Source organism: Serinus canaria, chromosome Z (genome assembly GCF_022539315.1).
Source record: "Serinus canaria isolate serCan28SL12 chromosome Z, serCan2020, whole genome shotgun sequence".
Taxonomy (NCBI): domain Eukaryota; kingdom Metazoa; phylum Chordata; class Aves; order Passeriformes; family Fringillidae; genus Serinus; species Serinus canaria.
Window position 1 is genome coordinate 9,946,972 of NC_066343.1, and position 16,234 is coordinate 9,963,205.

Here is a 16,234-nt window from a genome sequence, read left to right on the forward strand (position 1 = left end):
CCTCGATGCCCTTGGATAGATTTAACTCTCTCCTTACCTTTTCTAACCTGATCCTGGGTGGCTTCCCTCCCAGGCTAGCTGTGATTGCTTCCCTGCTCTGTAGATTTCCTTTTTGTGTTTCCTGTTTGTCCCCCCACACAGGACTCCTGGCATCTTTGTCTGATTTTTCTTTTTGTTGGGATGTTTTGCTCCTGAGTTTGGAGGAGGTGATCATTGAACAATAATCAGTTTTAATGGGCCCTGATTCCCTCCTGGATGTAAACCCACCATACTTGACCAAGCAGATCCCTGGAGAAGCCAAATTCTCCCCTCCTGAAGTCCAGGCTGTTGAACTTGTGTGCTTTCCTCACCACCCAGAGGATCTGTAATTCCACCATTCCACAGCCACCACAGCCCCTCTTGGTAGCTTTAGTTTTTGGGAAGTCAGGAAGAAAAGATAGGTGGGTTTAGTTATAAGTTATTAAGAAGGAATTGTTCCCTGGCACAGGGTGCCCAGAGCAGCTGGGGCTGCCCCTGGATCCCTGGCAGTGCCCAAGGCCAGGCTGGACACTGGGGCTGGGACCACCTGGGACAGTGGGAGGTGTCCCTGCCATGGCAGGGGGTTGGATTTGATAATCTTTAAATTTTATCCCAACCCTTGATTCTCATTTGGGGTGCTTGAAGTCCTCCTTGAGGAGCAGGGCTTGTGAGCACAGGGCTGCTCCTGCCTGTCCACAAAGGGCTTATCGACCCTTCCTGCCCTCTGTGGCACATCCCTGCCACCCTCTCACCTGTCCCTGCCACCCTGCCACCTGTCCTGCCCTCCCTGCGAGCTCTTTGTCATCTCCTCCCCCATCCCAGCAGACTCCCATGAACTCCACCTGCTCTTTTCTCAGAGGTGACATCCTCTCCTTGTTTCCCCTTCCTGTCCTTCCTGAAGAGCCTGTGGCTGGGGCTGCCCTGCCCCAGAAACTCCAGAAGGGTCAATCCACCCCAGCCAGACTCGTGCCAGCCCGTGGTGTGTCAGGCCATGGCACCTACGTCGTGTTTTCTGACACTTTCACCAGAAAATTGCATGTATCACTTCCTGGGGGCCCTTTGATCTTGCCTCAATGCGTCACATGCATTTTGACTGCATATTTGATGCAGTCTGTGCACTTGCTTGCATTTATTGTGGCCAAGGCAGCACAGTACACTTCCCCACAGCATCCCAGAGAGCCAATACATTCATTTAGCCTGCTTTTGATTTTCCAGCCTGATGCAAATGATTAGTGACCTCTCCTAGTGTATTTTAGGGGTTGGTTTCCTCCATCTAGTGAGAAGTTTGCCTGCTGACCTCAGATGATGTGTGACCTCAGATAACTGCAGCCCGTCAGATGGCAGACCAAAGAAATAAATATTATTGTGACACCTCCTCGATATAATTATAATTGATATTTAATATTTAATATTATACTATTTAAATTAAATTAATATTATAATATTTAAATTAAATAACATTTAATATTATAATAAATATTATTATAATAAATATAATTATCCCCACCTCCTGTGCCCCACCTGTGTTTCACCAGGAGCTTCCTGTACCTTCCCACACACGTGGAGCCTAATTCCAAATATAAACTACATAAAAACCCAATTATTCTCACTCATGTACACTAGTAAAATGCATTTTGCTGCACTCCTAGCAAGGTAAATTGTGAGAACAAGACATGTTTCTATGTTGCCCCATTCAGAGGAGTTAAAAAATATATATTTACAATGATACATGTATCACTGATATTTAATTTGCAATGAATGGCACCATCAAGCTGCACAATTTGTGCAATTCTGCATTTTACATTTTAGGTTCTTAATCTAAAGCAGAATTCTTCATTCTAAAGTGTACGTCTCTATGAAGAAAATTATGCAAATTAAATTTAAAACGTGAAAATACTTTGGGGACAGTAAAATTATCTTTATTTAGTCCTACTTAAAAATGATCCTTTAATTTGTTCTATTTGATTTCTAAGACTAAGTAGTCACAGGTCATTTAGTAATCACCAAATGAACAAATTGGCCTCTTTTTATTAAATCTAAGGTATAAAATAAGTGTCATTTTGTTTACCACAGAAGTATCAGAGACTACTTATTTCAGAGTGTTGGTGCCCATGTTAATCCCTTGAGCTCATAAGCAACAGATATGGGAGGATGGACATTGATAAATAATTGCTATTCTGAAGAGATTTACTCATTATTTTCTCTTGTCTTCACTAGAATTCCTGGGTGTATATGTTATGAAGTATGTGAGAAAAAAAAATCACTTTTCAGTTCTTCAGGAAAAGTCCTCATGTTTCCTGACACAGTTGCAATTTATAAGCAAAAGTCAGAAAGCTTCAAGAGGCAGAAATTTATGACTGAATTGCTAATATTCTCCATAATTCTGCAAAAGTACTCCTCTTCTTTTGTGCAGCCATGTTTTGTGGCTGGTAGAGATTGGTAATAAGGGAAAATTACAATTTTTTGACTTTTCTCCTCAAGGACAACATGCTGTAGTGAGTGTTGAGACTCCATGTTGGGCAGACATTGTCACCTGTGAGTGCTTGGGGATGGTTTTTGTGTCTAAAAGATGATTTTTGGAGAAAGGGCACAAGATGAAACCATGACAAAACAAAAGGATGTGTATTTCTACAAAAGGGCCCACTCAAGGTGTAAACCACCGAAGCTTCATCTCTTTTCAGTAAACATGATATTTTCATGTTATTTATTTGTTTAAATGGTTTGGGAGCAAATGGCTTTTCCACGTGCTGCTTTAATCTCCAAGATTCTTCAGAAACTGAAATTATTATTATTATTAATATTATTATTATTATTATTATTATATAATGATTATTATTTTGGGGAGCAGGATGCAGAGCAAATGAAAGAGAAAAAGGGGAAAGGGTGTGAGCAAATACCAGCTCTGCTGTGGCATCTCATAGCAGGTCTGGCCTGCAGCCACTCCTTATCTTCTCAGAAATTAATTCTCCTATGCAGGAGTGGAGGAGGGAGGATAAGGACTGATAAATATCCCAGGAAATTTGACTTACAGGAAATGAAATTGTCATTTTACATTTCTGGTGCTCGTTCAGAGAGCGGCAGGATAGGAAAAAAAAAAAAAAAAAGTATTTTTAGACTCGTTCAAAAACCTAGAGGTGGTTTTTTTTTTTTTTTAATCTGGAAGAACAAAGAGAACACATTGAGGAGAGCACAGCACCAACTGCTGATTTTTCCAGGAACAAACTTACCTACCACAAAGACCCCGTGGATGAATCCAGGAAAATGCCAGGTGCTATCTCTGCTCCACACTTGCTGCCACCGAGATAAGCTGTGTCTCCTCCAAGGTGTTGCAACATAACAGCTCCAAGAAGACCACCTCCTTTTTCAAAAGTTTTTATTGTTAAGTTTGAAGACTAGACAAGGTCGTACTGGTTTTACATCGCTCTACATGATTTAGGTATATACAAAACCATTTGAATATCACACGGCTTGAAAGGTTGCAAAGGTCGTTTGTGTCCCAGATACTTCTGTACTTACTGACACATCAGAAGCCAGCACTGAATATTATAGTTCACATTGGTTGTATAGCAAAGATACACTCATTTAGTATCCTTAGTCTTCAAAACTGACACTTAATTTGTATGAAGCCATTCCAAAAGAGAAAGTCAACCCCGGATCCAGAGCCAGTTGAGGCCACGGGCCCTGAACGCTGATAAAAAGGAGCCTCGTGCCAGGGCTTTATTTCCCAGGCTATAAATGTAGCACATTACCTAGCAACACAAAGGTGAAGCCTGCCTGCAAATACTTAGCTGGTTCAGGGTGAAATTTAATTAGGAGAATACTTTTGGCCTTGTTCAATGTCATTGTTAACAATTAATAGAGAAGTCAAGGATTGTTTCCGAGATTTTCTCCTGTCGCCTCTCAAGGGACGTCTCCTGTCCTGCACTTCTGGGTTTTTTGGGGCTGGTTGCTTTCAGTGGGAGAGAACAGTTGTGTTAATTTATAACTTGCCCCTTATGGCAAGGGTATGCACTTAGACAACAAAATAAAATCAGAGGGAAAGAGTTTAATTTCATCCCCTAATCTGCTTCCCACCTGTTTTGTTAAATCTGAAGGATTCCACTTAAACCAAGAGTTATTTCAGACTGATACTGCTAACACTGGGAGCAGAATTTGATGCTGGAAGTGCCATTCCCAGAAGGCTTTTTGGTGGCCAAGGAAAAACTCCTAGTGTGCAGGTTGGAACTGTCAGGGTGTCAGATATGTGATTTTTTAATGAACTGTCATGGGGTATTATCACAAGGTGTGGAGCTGTCCCTGTGAAGGCTCTGACAGCTGACACAGGACATGAGGGTGAAAATACTCAACACAAAATTAATACCAAATTAAAACCACTGTGTCACATAACATGAAAACCTTGTATGCAGATGAAAGGATTACAATTAATTTACTAAACCAAGAAATATTAGTTCAGAAGCAAAACAAGCCCCAAAAGATGAATAACATGAAAAAACCCCCCAACATTAAGAACAGAAACCAAATATTTCAGAAGAGCATTAACACAAGTTTTTAAACTAGGAAGTCTAATTTTCTGAAATGGCCTTCTGGGTTTTTTTGGATACAGTCAGTTAGTGAATTATCTACATGCTATTCTTCATATCTGTAATTAAATTCAGGCTCAACTGCTCTCTCATAATAGGAAAATGTATTTAAACCTTTTAAAGTATTGTGTGTGCACACCCTAAAGAGATAAATATTACTTGGTTTTGTATTTTTATTTTTCATCTTCTTTTTTAACCTGAAGCCTAAATTGCAAATATAGGCAGTAGATAATGTAGGGATAGACTTGTGCTCCATTAATCAGATTTTTTCTCGTTAGAAGTACCACCAAATTGATTGACTTTCTCTTTAAAATTGCTCCTTTTGCTTGAAGACCACTCCATATATACATCATTAAGGAATGCTGTTAACACAGTTACAGACAAGACAGTAACAGTCTAGTGGCTTTTTGTTATGCAGCACAAAGTAAAAAATAAAGAACAAACTTAGCAGTGTTGCACAGGACCTCAACATTTCTTACACATACTTTTACCTTTACAGGACTTTTCTTTAGAAGTCTTTAAATGTCTAAGCCTTATAAAATAAATACTTGTATAAATACAGTTTAAGGATTAAGTCATTTTGTAGAGGCAGGGTGTTCTGTTTGCTAAAATGTGACAGTTTAAGTGACACTATCAGAAAACCGCCACCATTATATCCCCAATTCTTGTATGTAAAATTCCTGGCTGCTATTCTAGAGTCTTTCACAGTTCAATGGATAATATATATTTAGTCTGTGGTGGAGAATGTGTGAGTAAATGTAGGTTTTTTCGAAATCCAAACCATTTTGTTTCCAAGGTAAACTTTGCCCTTTGCAGATTGTGGGCCAGCTAGCTGCTGGCCTGGGAAGCAGTGCCCAAGTTCAGAGTTTTGGTGAGAATGGAACAGTGACAGAAAGTATAATAAGTTCAGTGACATTTGCTAAAACATGCAGCTGCATCTCTCTCTCTCTCTCTCATTCTCTCTTTCTCTCTCATTCTCTCTTTCTCTCCACATCAGCATGTTGTGAAATTAAAAGGTTGGCAGTAATCCCAAGTGCTGTTGTTTCAGGTCCCCTCCCTCCCTTTCCTGGGATCTTTCTTAGTCTGAGCTGCTGCTCTAACGTAGTCACAGAGCACTTTAATCCAAGGGAATTTGGATTGCTCTTCAAGGATTGGTGTTGTCATCTCAGTCGGCAGGGGAAACTGAGGCACGGGGGAGAATGTTCCCCCTACTTCTCCACTTTTCCTCCTAAAATCTACTTTTTAAACTGGGGTTGCTATCGTGCTGTGTGTGCAGCATTCCTGTGGATGGGGCATGATAGGAAACAGCCTCCTCGTGGCTCTGGTGTCTGTCTGAAAAGACTTTTTAGGAGCAGAGGGTGACGAGGGCCGGGCTTTGGTGTGCTCCTGTGTCACCTCTTACCTTCTGGGGAGGAAAGCTGTGACTTTAGGAAGAGCCTAAAGAGGGAGGGTTTCCTGGCAGTAAGGGAGTAATTCCTCCAGTGTGTTAGCACACTGGAGGAATTACCAGGAGTTAGCACCTGGTTCCTTCACCCCACATTTTCCTCCTGGCTGGAATTCAGAGTATTTGTGAAAGCAGTGACGGGGTGGGCCGGTCACAGTCTGGGGCTGTGTGCTCACCCCTGGAAAAATCATCCTGGTATGGGATTTCTGATGGTCTGTGAGGGCACCCAAGATGAGACACCACGAGTACCCTGGTGCCTCACCTTAGTCTCCGTGAAGAAGCACAGAAACTTTGAAAATGGATAAACTTTGGCAAATTCATTAACGTCATAATGAATTTTTAACACTGGTTTGGTCACATATGCAAAACAGGTGACATCTCCCAAGGAAAACAACACCAGCACAGTGTGATATTGAACAGAAAAGACGGGGGCCGTGTCTACAGCGTGCAAAATAGAGAAGGAAAATGGGGCAGTTAGGAAAACCTTCCAGGTGCGTGGACTCTGCTGTCTGGATGGAAGTGGTGAAAGGTAGCTCGTAACATCACAGGTACCGCGTTTGAGCAGTACCGTGGAGAATTTCCCAAAATAGATGTCGTAAGAACTGACAGTGTTTGATAGGCACAATTACTATAATGCAGTCATCCCCAAGTAAACTTATTGCTAAAAGCTGCAGTATCACTTTTTGCAAGTAAGATGATGGTATGATTTATGGAGAACTCGTCAGCCCAATGTTCCTGAAGCTGCAAATGAGCTTCGTTTTTCTCTTCCCTTGTAAAAAGGATGCTGCTGTCTTTTTTTCCATTTTTCTCTTTTTCCCTCAACGTGTTTCAACTGGTGGTGAACAGCTCAAAGGAGAACTAGGAGGATAATTCCACAGCAGAAGGGACAACACCAACAGATTTCAAGGGCAAAAAAAAAACCGGATCTGATCGTTTTAAAAGGGCAGGCTTAGACCTCCTGGCGAAAGACAGCTAGCGGCCTACCATAAAAAATGAGCGAGCACTGGTTCATGGAGAAACCCCACTCAGCATCCTACAAGCTTCTTCTACAGCAGGAGTGGGGCAGCTCAGTCCTCAGCTGCACAGCCCAGCAGCTCGGAGCGCAGGGTGATGCGGCCGTACCACGACCAGGGCAGGATGCGCACGTGCCGGGCGAGGATCGGCGGCTCGATGACGTTCTTGCGGTGCGTGTCGTTGTCAAAGTTCCCCTGGAACACCTGTTGGGGGGAGAAACCGGGGAAGGTTTTCAGTGGAAGTTGCCCTGGGAACACCTGCAGTGTGGCGTTCACATTCCCTGAGCGTGATTTCTCTCCGCCCAGCATTTTTCTGCCAGGACGATGAAAGGCAGCGAGAGGCCTCAGAGAAAAGGGAAACAATTCTTATCTCATTTGCTTCTCCTGTGTTGTGCTCACAGGTGGAATGTGTTTGGAGATTGTTTACCCCACGGGTGATTGTTCCATTGGTTTAATGGGAATTGTTTTGTTTCATTGGCCAATCAGGGCCAAGCTGTGTCGGGACTCTGGAGAGAGTCACGAGTTTTCATTATTATCTTTTTAGCATTCAGTAAGAATCCTTCCTATATTCTTTGGTGTAGAATAATATTCTTTAATATAATATAGTATAATAAAGTAATAAATTAGCCATCATTCCCTCCCCTTGTCAGGGCTTCCTGCATTTACAATATGCAGGGAGGTTTTTTAAGGCCAGCCCTGGATCTGCGATGAATTTTTATTGTCGGTACTCACGACTTTAGTGCTGTTTAAACTTAAGGTTTAAAGTGGCAAAGAGAAGGTTTGGATTAGGTTTGGATTATGAATCCTTTGCTGTGAAAGTGGGGAGGCCCTGGTTGAGGGTGTCCAGAAAATCTGGGGCTGCCCCTGGATCCCTGGCAGTGCCCAAGGCCAGGTTGGACACTGGGGCTGGGGGCAGCCTGGGACAGTGGGAGGTGTCCCTGCCATGGCAGGGGTGGCACTGGATGAAATTTAAGGTCCCTTCCAACCCAAATCTGAGATTCCACGCACCCCTGCCTCTGCTAAATCTTGTGGTTCATTCACACTCAGCACTGGTGCAGGTAGAACCTTCTAGTCACCCACTGTTCTGCCAGGGCCACACTCTGAAAGTTACACAGAAATCATTAACATTTAAAAAATTAAATGTCTTTTTACTTGGCATTTGTACCATCTCAAATTAATCCCAGGAGATCCCGCTACTGCTTCGGAGGAAATAACATTAATAATTAAAGGTAAGAATTTTTATTGTATCACTTATGAAAGTTGCTGGGATGCAACTGTATAAAGCCTTGTAAAATTGGTGATTATCAAGGATATTATCTTCTCATGTCAGACAAAAGTCAGCAGATGAATTAAGAGCATCAGGCTGTGATAAAAGCAAAACATCATAGCTCAGTACAGTACATGTTATGATCTTATTTCCACCTGTAGTGGTTAATCCACACAAAAGTGAGTTGTAAAACTCCTATCTATGATAAATCAGTGCCAGATTTTTCCCCTGACAGCCACTACTTATATTCAAAGGCCACAGCACCAATTTTTGGTAAAATGATCAGATTATCCCCTTGGGTTATTTTCAGTTTTTATGGGAAATGTTCATTCTCTGAAAATGTCAGCCAATTCAGTTCTCATTTATAAAAACTGAACCTGATGGCTTTTTGACTGAAAATGAATGGCTGTTGTTTGCATCATGCAGAGAAGAATATAGACCTCCTGGAGAAGTGCTTATGTGACTGAATTAATGCAGAATTACAGGTTTCCTAGAAGTTCTTGGGAAAATATCAGAGTTTGAAAGGAAAGCTGGCTGATCTAGCATTTTAGCCCTGACTCTGGTTCCTTTGTGACAGGTTCACAAAGATTTTGGCCTCCCTGCTCAACCTCTTTGGATTTTGGAAGCTTCTCCCCAGTGCTGTCCTTTCAGGACATCAAACAAAATCCATCCCCTGCCCAGGTGATGCTCTTTTGCAAGTGATGAATTCCCCTTCTCATCTGCCATCACAGAGGTGGGAGCATGAAAGGATGTGGGAGCTCTGATAGATGGAGAGAGCAGCAGAGAAAATGACCACAGAAACATCAGTTTTGTGAGTCTAAGGAAAAAAAAAACCAATAACCAAACAACCAAAATAATTTAGCACAGGGAAAATTGTTTGCTGCCCAAGTACAGTGTTGATACATAAATCAGCAGGAGCTTGGGCTAACAAGGTTTGCACCTCAAGTCCAGTTTCATTTGTAGCAAAAAATTACATTACTAAGTTCATAACTGAAATTACAGTGGCACCTCCCAAAACCCAAAGTGCAGCTAGGAAAGCTTAAAAGTGTTCTTTGGGATTTTTTGGTTTTCCATTTGATTTCTTGCACATGCTTGTGAAATATCTGTTGATATTTTTTGTCAGGGTAGGCAAAGGAACATTTTTACAGCCGCAGTGTTCATATCTGAATACAGATGTGAAAGATAAATAAAATTACGTGATGCAAAACCAGCAACAAATACAGCTGAAGGAGGGAGGATTATGTCATTTACTTACAGCATGAGAAGGAGAATTAAATTTTATTTTTAACTCATGCATGATTTCATTATCACTTGAAGTCTAACTCATCTGTCTCAGAGTTTATTTTATGCAAATATAAAATACACCTTTCCTCAAAATTCAAGATGTATTTGTAAATGTGCTAGATCAGAAGAAGGATTTCAGGGAAATAAATTTATCAGAAAGTAAGGGAAGCATTGTCAGCATCCACAAGTGTGACCTGCATAAAATATAACTTTCTAACATAAATTTACTTTTCTTTTTCTGTGGCCCCATGGCAAATTCCTTATGGGAAAAACTATATCCTTTCCCATTCTTCATTTACTTTTAGCCTCAATTCACTAATAGAGTCTGGGAATTTGGAAGGAGCAGGGAGGAGAAAGGACAAAACATGACTTTTCAGTAGAAAAGAAAAGCTATTTCTTTAGCTACCAGTAATTATTTTAAATCTTCACGTGTCTTTATGCCCAAGCAGTGAATAATAAATGAGCCACTTAAGTAATTAAAACCCTTGAAAAGCTGATGCCTCTTAATGGCCACTCCTCACATTTGTCTCTGAGCAGTTTTTTCCAGGATAGCTCTGAAGACTGCCATGACTTTTTAAGGTTTCAAGGGCTGATGCTGGAATTACAATATAATGCTCTATGTAAAAAAAAAGAAAATTCTCAATGATGAAATAACCCCAGGGTGATTTGTGCTCAATAAATAAAGACCAGAATGTAAATTATCAATGTGTCAGTGCACACCTTCACTTTCAGCTCTGGCTGAGTGCAGGTCTGCTCCTGCCCCATCCCAAAACAGCAAGTACAGAGAAAGAGGCAGCAAAAGGAAGGTTTTTTTGGAGAGTTATTAAGCAGATAAGTCTCTCCAGCCAGAGAGGAGATACTGTAGATGTCTATAAAACCAAAAGTGGCGTGGGGAAAATCGATATCAGGCAAGATTGCAGTGTGCCCTCAGCAGGGCCAGGAGGGACAGGCAATGACAGCGGGGTCATCCAGAGCCATCTAAAGGTCACAGCTCCCCTTTCAACACATAATTAAACCATGGCACTGCTTCCTCAGCCTTTAACCACTGCTAAAGATCAGATAAATTGGGAGGGGGAAAAACAGCCGGGGCTATTGAGGACACGGACAGAAAAAAAAAAGAATAAAAAATTCAGAGGTGGGAAAGGGCACTAAGGAGGAATAACAACCTCACTTTCCCTGATGCCTTTTTGGGCTACCTAAATACAGAGGGCAGACAAAATTAAGGGAATAAAAAGTGTTTATGTTTATTGGAGGGCCCTCAGGGGGAGCATTTTGGGCAGGCAAAGCCCCCCAAGGGCTACACCCAAAAATGGACCACAGATCGTGGGGTTTTATACTTTTATAAGTTTGGTCCATTTGCATATTGGGGTTAATCTAACAATTCCAGCTTCAGCTAATGAAGTCACTGACCCCCAGTTTGCCCCCAAGTCCCTTTTGTTGGCATCTCTGGCCCTGAGGCAGTGAGGTGTCCTTGGCTGCCAGGCCTGGAGAGGAATTGCTGTGTCTGCCCAGAATGGGACAGCAGCAGCTGACACTGGGTGTGGGGTTTGGAGTTACACACTAAAGAACTGCAGGGTCACACATACATGGGAAATATAAAAGCCAAAATCCCAAGGCATCATTCCAATCCACAGGATGCTCCTGGAAGAGCTTCACCCTCCCCAGAACCAGCGGCTGCCACGTTACAAAGTGACTTTTCTTTTGTACAAGTGGATCAAAAAGCTCCTGCTTTTTGCCAGCCCTGCTGTAGAATGTTTCAGATTTTACAGCGTCTGTATCTGTTTGTGTCAGCCTGCACATTCAGAAGGTGTAACTTGCTGGAATATTTACTCAGCAGCTCTAGCAGTTTTACACATACAGACCTTCCACACACTCCTCTGTAGCTCAGGCTCTTGCAGCTGCTGTTAAAAAAAACATCCCAAAACCAGAAAATGCATGCTGCTGTACTTTTAAATATGGTAAATTTATTCATTGTTGCTTTATGGAAAAAGAGTGAAAGACAGGAAAATAGATACTGATATTCCCTGCTGAAAAGTCTGAAATACAAACAATTCTTGTTTATACTTGTGTCCAGCAAGCAATTTCATTGTCTTGATTTCAAACATTCAGTGAGATTTTTCAATGTAAACCAAGTGTTTTATGGCATTAGCAGAAAATCCAGATAATGACAGTGTAAGTTGATTAGAATTTTAAAAAGAAAACTGTTGTAAGACAGAATAATTTAGGACAAATACCTGGAGACTAGCAGCTTGGGTAAAGGAGTGTTTTCTGCAGTGCCTTAAAAAATTTTTCATACCTAGCAGAATATTTTAAAAATGTTATTTCATGGAGCAGTTAATCCTGCCCATATTAGAGGAAGAATATTTTATAAAGGCTATCCAGTCATGGCTCCTGTTTGGAGTTTTCTTCAGTGCAGAACATCTCAACATTCAGAAAAATAAAGGTGGCACATGGATGTGTTTGTGGGCACATGCATTTTTGGAGTGAATTAGAGGAGAAAAAGTATTTTTTTCTCTCAGTTACTATACATAAAGGTCATATCATATCCATGAATATTTTTACAGAGCCTTTATTATCTCTCCATGTCCAGAACAGATAGAGAGAGATAAAACTTTAAAACTTATGAAACATACTCTAACATTCTCATTCTGTCCTTCCCATGTGATCTACGTGTTGATGCTACAAAAATGGGCATTTAGTCCACTGTACATGGCTTAAAGGAGGTTCAAAGCCAAAAAGAGAAATATTTTGAAGACCAGCCTGCCTCCAGAAATGTTTACAGAAATTCAGAGTAGGTTGTTAAATGAGCATTTTGTCTTTTGCTCCTTTTGTCTTTTGGTGTGGTGTCAGGGAGAGAGGTGTGTGCTGAGGGCACGCCTGGAATGAGCAAAGCTCCATCTTCACCTGACACAAATCATGATAATTCAGCTCAAAGTAGGGGAAGTCACTCATAATTTAAACCAGTGCAGATAAAAAAGTCACTTAGATTAGAAATTACAGCTATTATTGCAGATAATGCTATCAAATAGGGATAATTTAAGTAATATTACTCCAGAAAATTCATTGCCTGTGCCAAGTGTGTAGATTATATGTAGGAATTGAACCTATCAGTGTAAACCAGATATTATAACAATTAAACATCATCAGAAAAAAAAAAAAGTATCAGCAAATCTAGCAGAAAGATTTTTAACCTGACATGATCTAACTTTTCTTTAATAAGCAGGTTTCTGTCTCCTCTCACCCTGGCAATGGGCTGTACATTCAGAATGTATAAATCATGACTAGTTCATCCTTTTGTGCACAAACCCAGGGGCCATTTGCATACTGGATTTTGTCTAATTGCACTGCTGGTGGCTGGAGGTGGCTGGCAGTGCTGCAGACTGCCAGGCTCCTTTGGGCTACTTTCAAATGTTCTCATCTTCCTGTAAGAAAACAGCCTCTGAAATGCCATTTGACACGGCAGCTGGCCTTGAGTTACCTACAGCAGGCTGTGCAATTTATAAATCACATGTGGAATGTGATTTAAAAAAAAAAAAAAAATGGAAAAAAGAAAAAGGAAAAGGTCAGATTTGGTTTGGGTGTCCTCAGCTCTGGAGGTACAGTGAGCTACTGACCTCTAGTTGAGAAAAACAAGATAGCTATTAGCTCTGGTCCTCTTTCTAAAATATATTTTCTTCCTACGTGACATCCTGCAATGTAATTTATTTTGTTTCTTGATGGCAACAGGCAAAGTTTTCATATTTTTTCCAGGCAACTCATTCAAATTATTTAAAACAAATGAGAAAGCTCCATTTGCGTTTTTTTTTTAAATTTTTTTCTCCAAGTTTTTGTCTGCACTCACAGGAGTTGAGCACAGATGTGAAATGAAAGGACTGGCCATTAAAATAGCAGGAGCCAAGCAGGAGCTGCAGGAGACAGTGTTCTTGGAACAGCTTTTCCATGTGAAATAGTGCAAAAACCTGAGCACCCAATTTCCTTCTCTAAACCACTGTTTTGTTAAGGATTGACCAAATTTACAGGCTGCACGCAGTGTGCAGGAGATGATATCTATTTATAAAAAAATACAAATAAAATATAATATATTGTATACAACATAAGAGACCAGTAATTTTCTCCTCTGTAAATGAACTTTAAAAAATGATGAGGAGGGATGAGTGAACAGCCCCAGGAACTGAGTGAGATCTGCTGATCTCTTAGGACTCATCCAGTAAACAGATGAGCAGTGGGATGCTAAGCACCAGAAGGGTTTAAGTTCTCAGCTCTTGCCTAAATTACAAAGTCACAATTTCATTATAAAGTCACAATTTTGTTATAAAGTCACAATATTCATCCATAAATCATTATTACCCGCCTACCAATGTCTCCATAATTTTTTGTCTGTGACTGTCAAAGTTATTTTTTTTTTCCTTTCATCCTGCCTTCCTTTCCCTGTAATGTCTTGGAGCCACCCTTCCCCTAAACATTTTTGATGGTTAAACAAGGCAGGATGAGTACAGGGTGACTGCATCACCTGCAGGAGAAATAAGGAATCTTTGTGTTCTGTCCTTCACAGAATAAACCAAGGTGTTCAGTCAATAAATAGGACTAATCAGGGTAGAATATGAGTATTTATGCTTGCTGCTGCTGATATTTACCTTTACCTTCCTTTTGTATCTCCTGAAAACAGATGTAACATTTCACAGAATTTTCACTTTGCTATGAAAGCTTGGGTGGGTTTTTTCTGTGTTTTTTTTTTCGTTTTTGTTTTTTTTGTTTGTTTGTTTGTTGTTTTTTTTGTTGTTGGTTTTTTTTGTTTGTTTGTTGTTGGGTTTTTTTGTTTGTTTGTTTGTTTTTTTTTGGTTTTTTTTTGTTTTCCCAGGTCCTTGCCTTTGGGACAAAATCTCACCCTAAGATAAAGAAATGGTAGTGGATCCTGTTCAAAGGTGGTAAGGACAGGACCAGTGGTGCTGCTCCTCTCCTGCTCCTCATGGATGAGGTACAGCACTGCTTTTTTCTCCTTGTAGCTTTATTTTTATTTACATTTCTGTCCCAGGGCACACAGAGCAGGGCTTCTCTCCAAATCCCATGGGAGCACTGCATCCACCCAGCTGGAGAGCTGAGGAGGGGTTTGGTGTCAAAAAGGTTTTATTGGGTGACACTCCATTCCCCTGGCTGAAGAAAATTATGCATTTTCAGTCAGGAAATGGATGATGGAAACTAAGAAGAAGTAGGCTGAAGTCCTCCAACCAAAAGAAAAAGGAAAAAATGAAGATGAAATCAGTTTTTTGTGTCCTCTGAGGACAGGGAGGGTGTATGGCAGCAAGGGGGATAAGCCACCTTTCCACTTTAGAGGATATTTAACACTGGAGCTGACTGTTTGTAGAATTTTCACCACAACCTGTCTCTTTGAACCTATTAAATAATAATCTGAGTGAGGATGGTACAGCCTTGTCTGAGGTGTAGGACAGGTGGATGAATTAAGCCTTAGCTCTGAAATTTACCTGTCTGCACCTACTCCAAGGTGACAGGAAGGGGCTTGGGGGGTTCTTGAATCCCATTTTCTGCTGAGGGTGCAGGAGGAGAGGACCACAGTGCCTTTGGAGGTCAAAAGGTGCATGCCTAAGAGCTGCCTTGAGACCATTTCCAGTCCTACTTCCTGTAAAGTTTTGCCTGGTTCAGTGACTTCTGGAAAGTCAGACTCTGTCATCAAACTTTTAACTTTTCTAGATGTTTTTGATATAGATATAGAACATACCAAAGCCAGATATTTCAGTCTGATGTCTGTGTACCAAAAGCTGAGGTCTAGACTCAAATCAAGTGAACTTGTTTTTTAGTTTTGTACAAATTTCAGTTCAGAAATCCTGACTTCTAATTTCCACTGAAGCGCTTTTTGGTCTCGTGTTGATCTTTTAAATGATCTTGGCTGGTTAAAGAATCACAATAATATGCAGCTATTTTATTCTCAGGGATGTTAATTAATACTGGGTGGGATATGTTTGAATGAGACAATTATTATGAGTTTTTATTGTTGCTAATGGAAAATGTGTGTAGCAATCAACAGTCCATCTGAAGAAGACAAAACCAATGTAATTGCTTTGGCCCATGGTACAAACAAATGTAGACTGGAACAGTCCTTTAAGTCAGAGTGCATTTTCTTTTATTAGCTTTGCAGTGATTGTGTTATCACCAGGGACTCCAACCCGTGTTCTCCTTTGCAATAAAATGAATGCAAGCACAAGTTTGGCTTAGAGAGAGCATTACTTTCACTTTCCCCTCTCTCTTTAAATGCCAGGGATTTAAAATAGGATGTGTACAAAGTACTGAAGCCACTACCTGTCACCTGAATTGAATGTATTTGGGGTTATGCCTGCCAAAGGTGAGCTGTTTGCTTCCAATTTTTATCTGACAACCAGTTATACCAAACTCATCCACAATCAAAAAAAAATTAAAAAAAAAAAAACCCAAAAATTTTAAAAAATCATTGGTGTCAGAGCCTTCTGAGCCAGGTGGCTATACCAACAGATTTGGTTTTTGTATAAAATCCTTTAGCAAATAATAGTCTCAGTTTGGGTAAAAGCCCCAGTGAGGTGACATTTGGGTTTCAGGAATTCACAGTGTCATGTCTGACATGGCAGACACAGAAACACAG

At 40.7% G+C, this 16,234-nt stretch overlaps 1 protein-coding gene across 2 annotated transcripts in view; it reads right to left on the reverse strand.

The window, feature by feature from the left end:
* Positions 1 to 3,374: 3,374 nt before the first annotated feature.
* Positions 3,375 to 16,234, reverse strand: part of EDIL3 (EGF like repeats and discoidin domains 3) — a 248,347-nt gene continuing 235,487 nt past the window's right edge. For both annotated transcript variants that reach the window (XM_050986988.1, XM_050986987.1), the window contains one exon: positions 3,375 to 7,259. In XM_050986988.1, the coding sequence (XP_050842945.1) occupies positions 7,110 to 7,259 (150 nt within the window). In that variant the 3' untranslated portion in view covers positions 3,375 to 7,109. The remainder of the gene's footprint in view (positions 7,260 to 16,234) is intronic.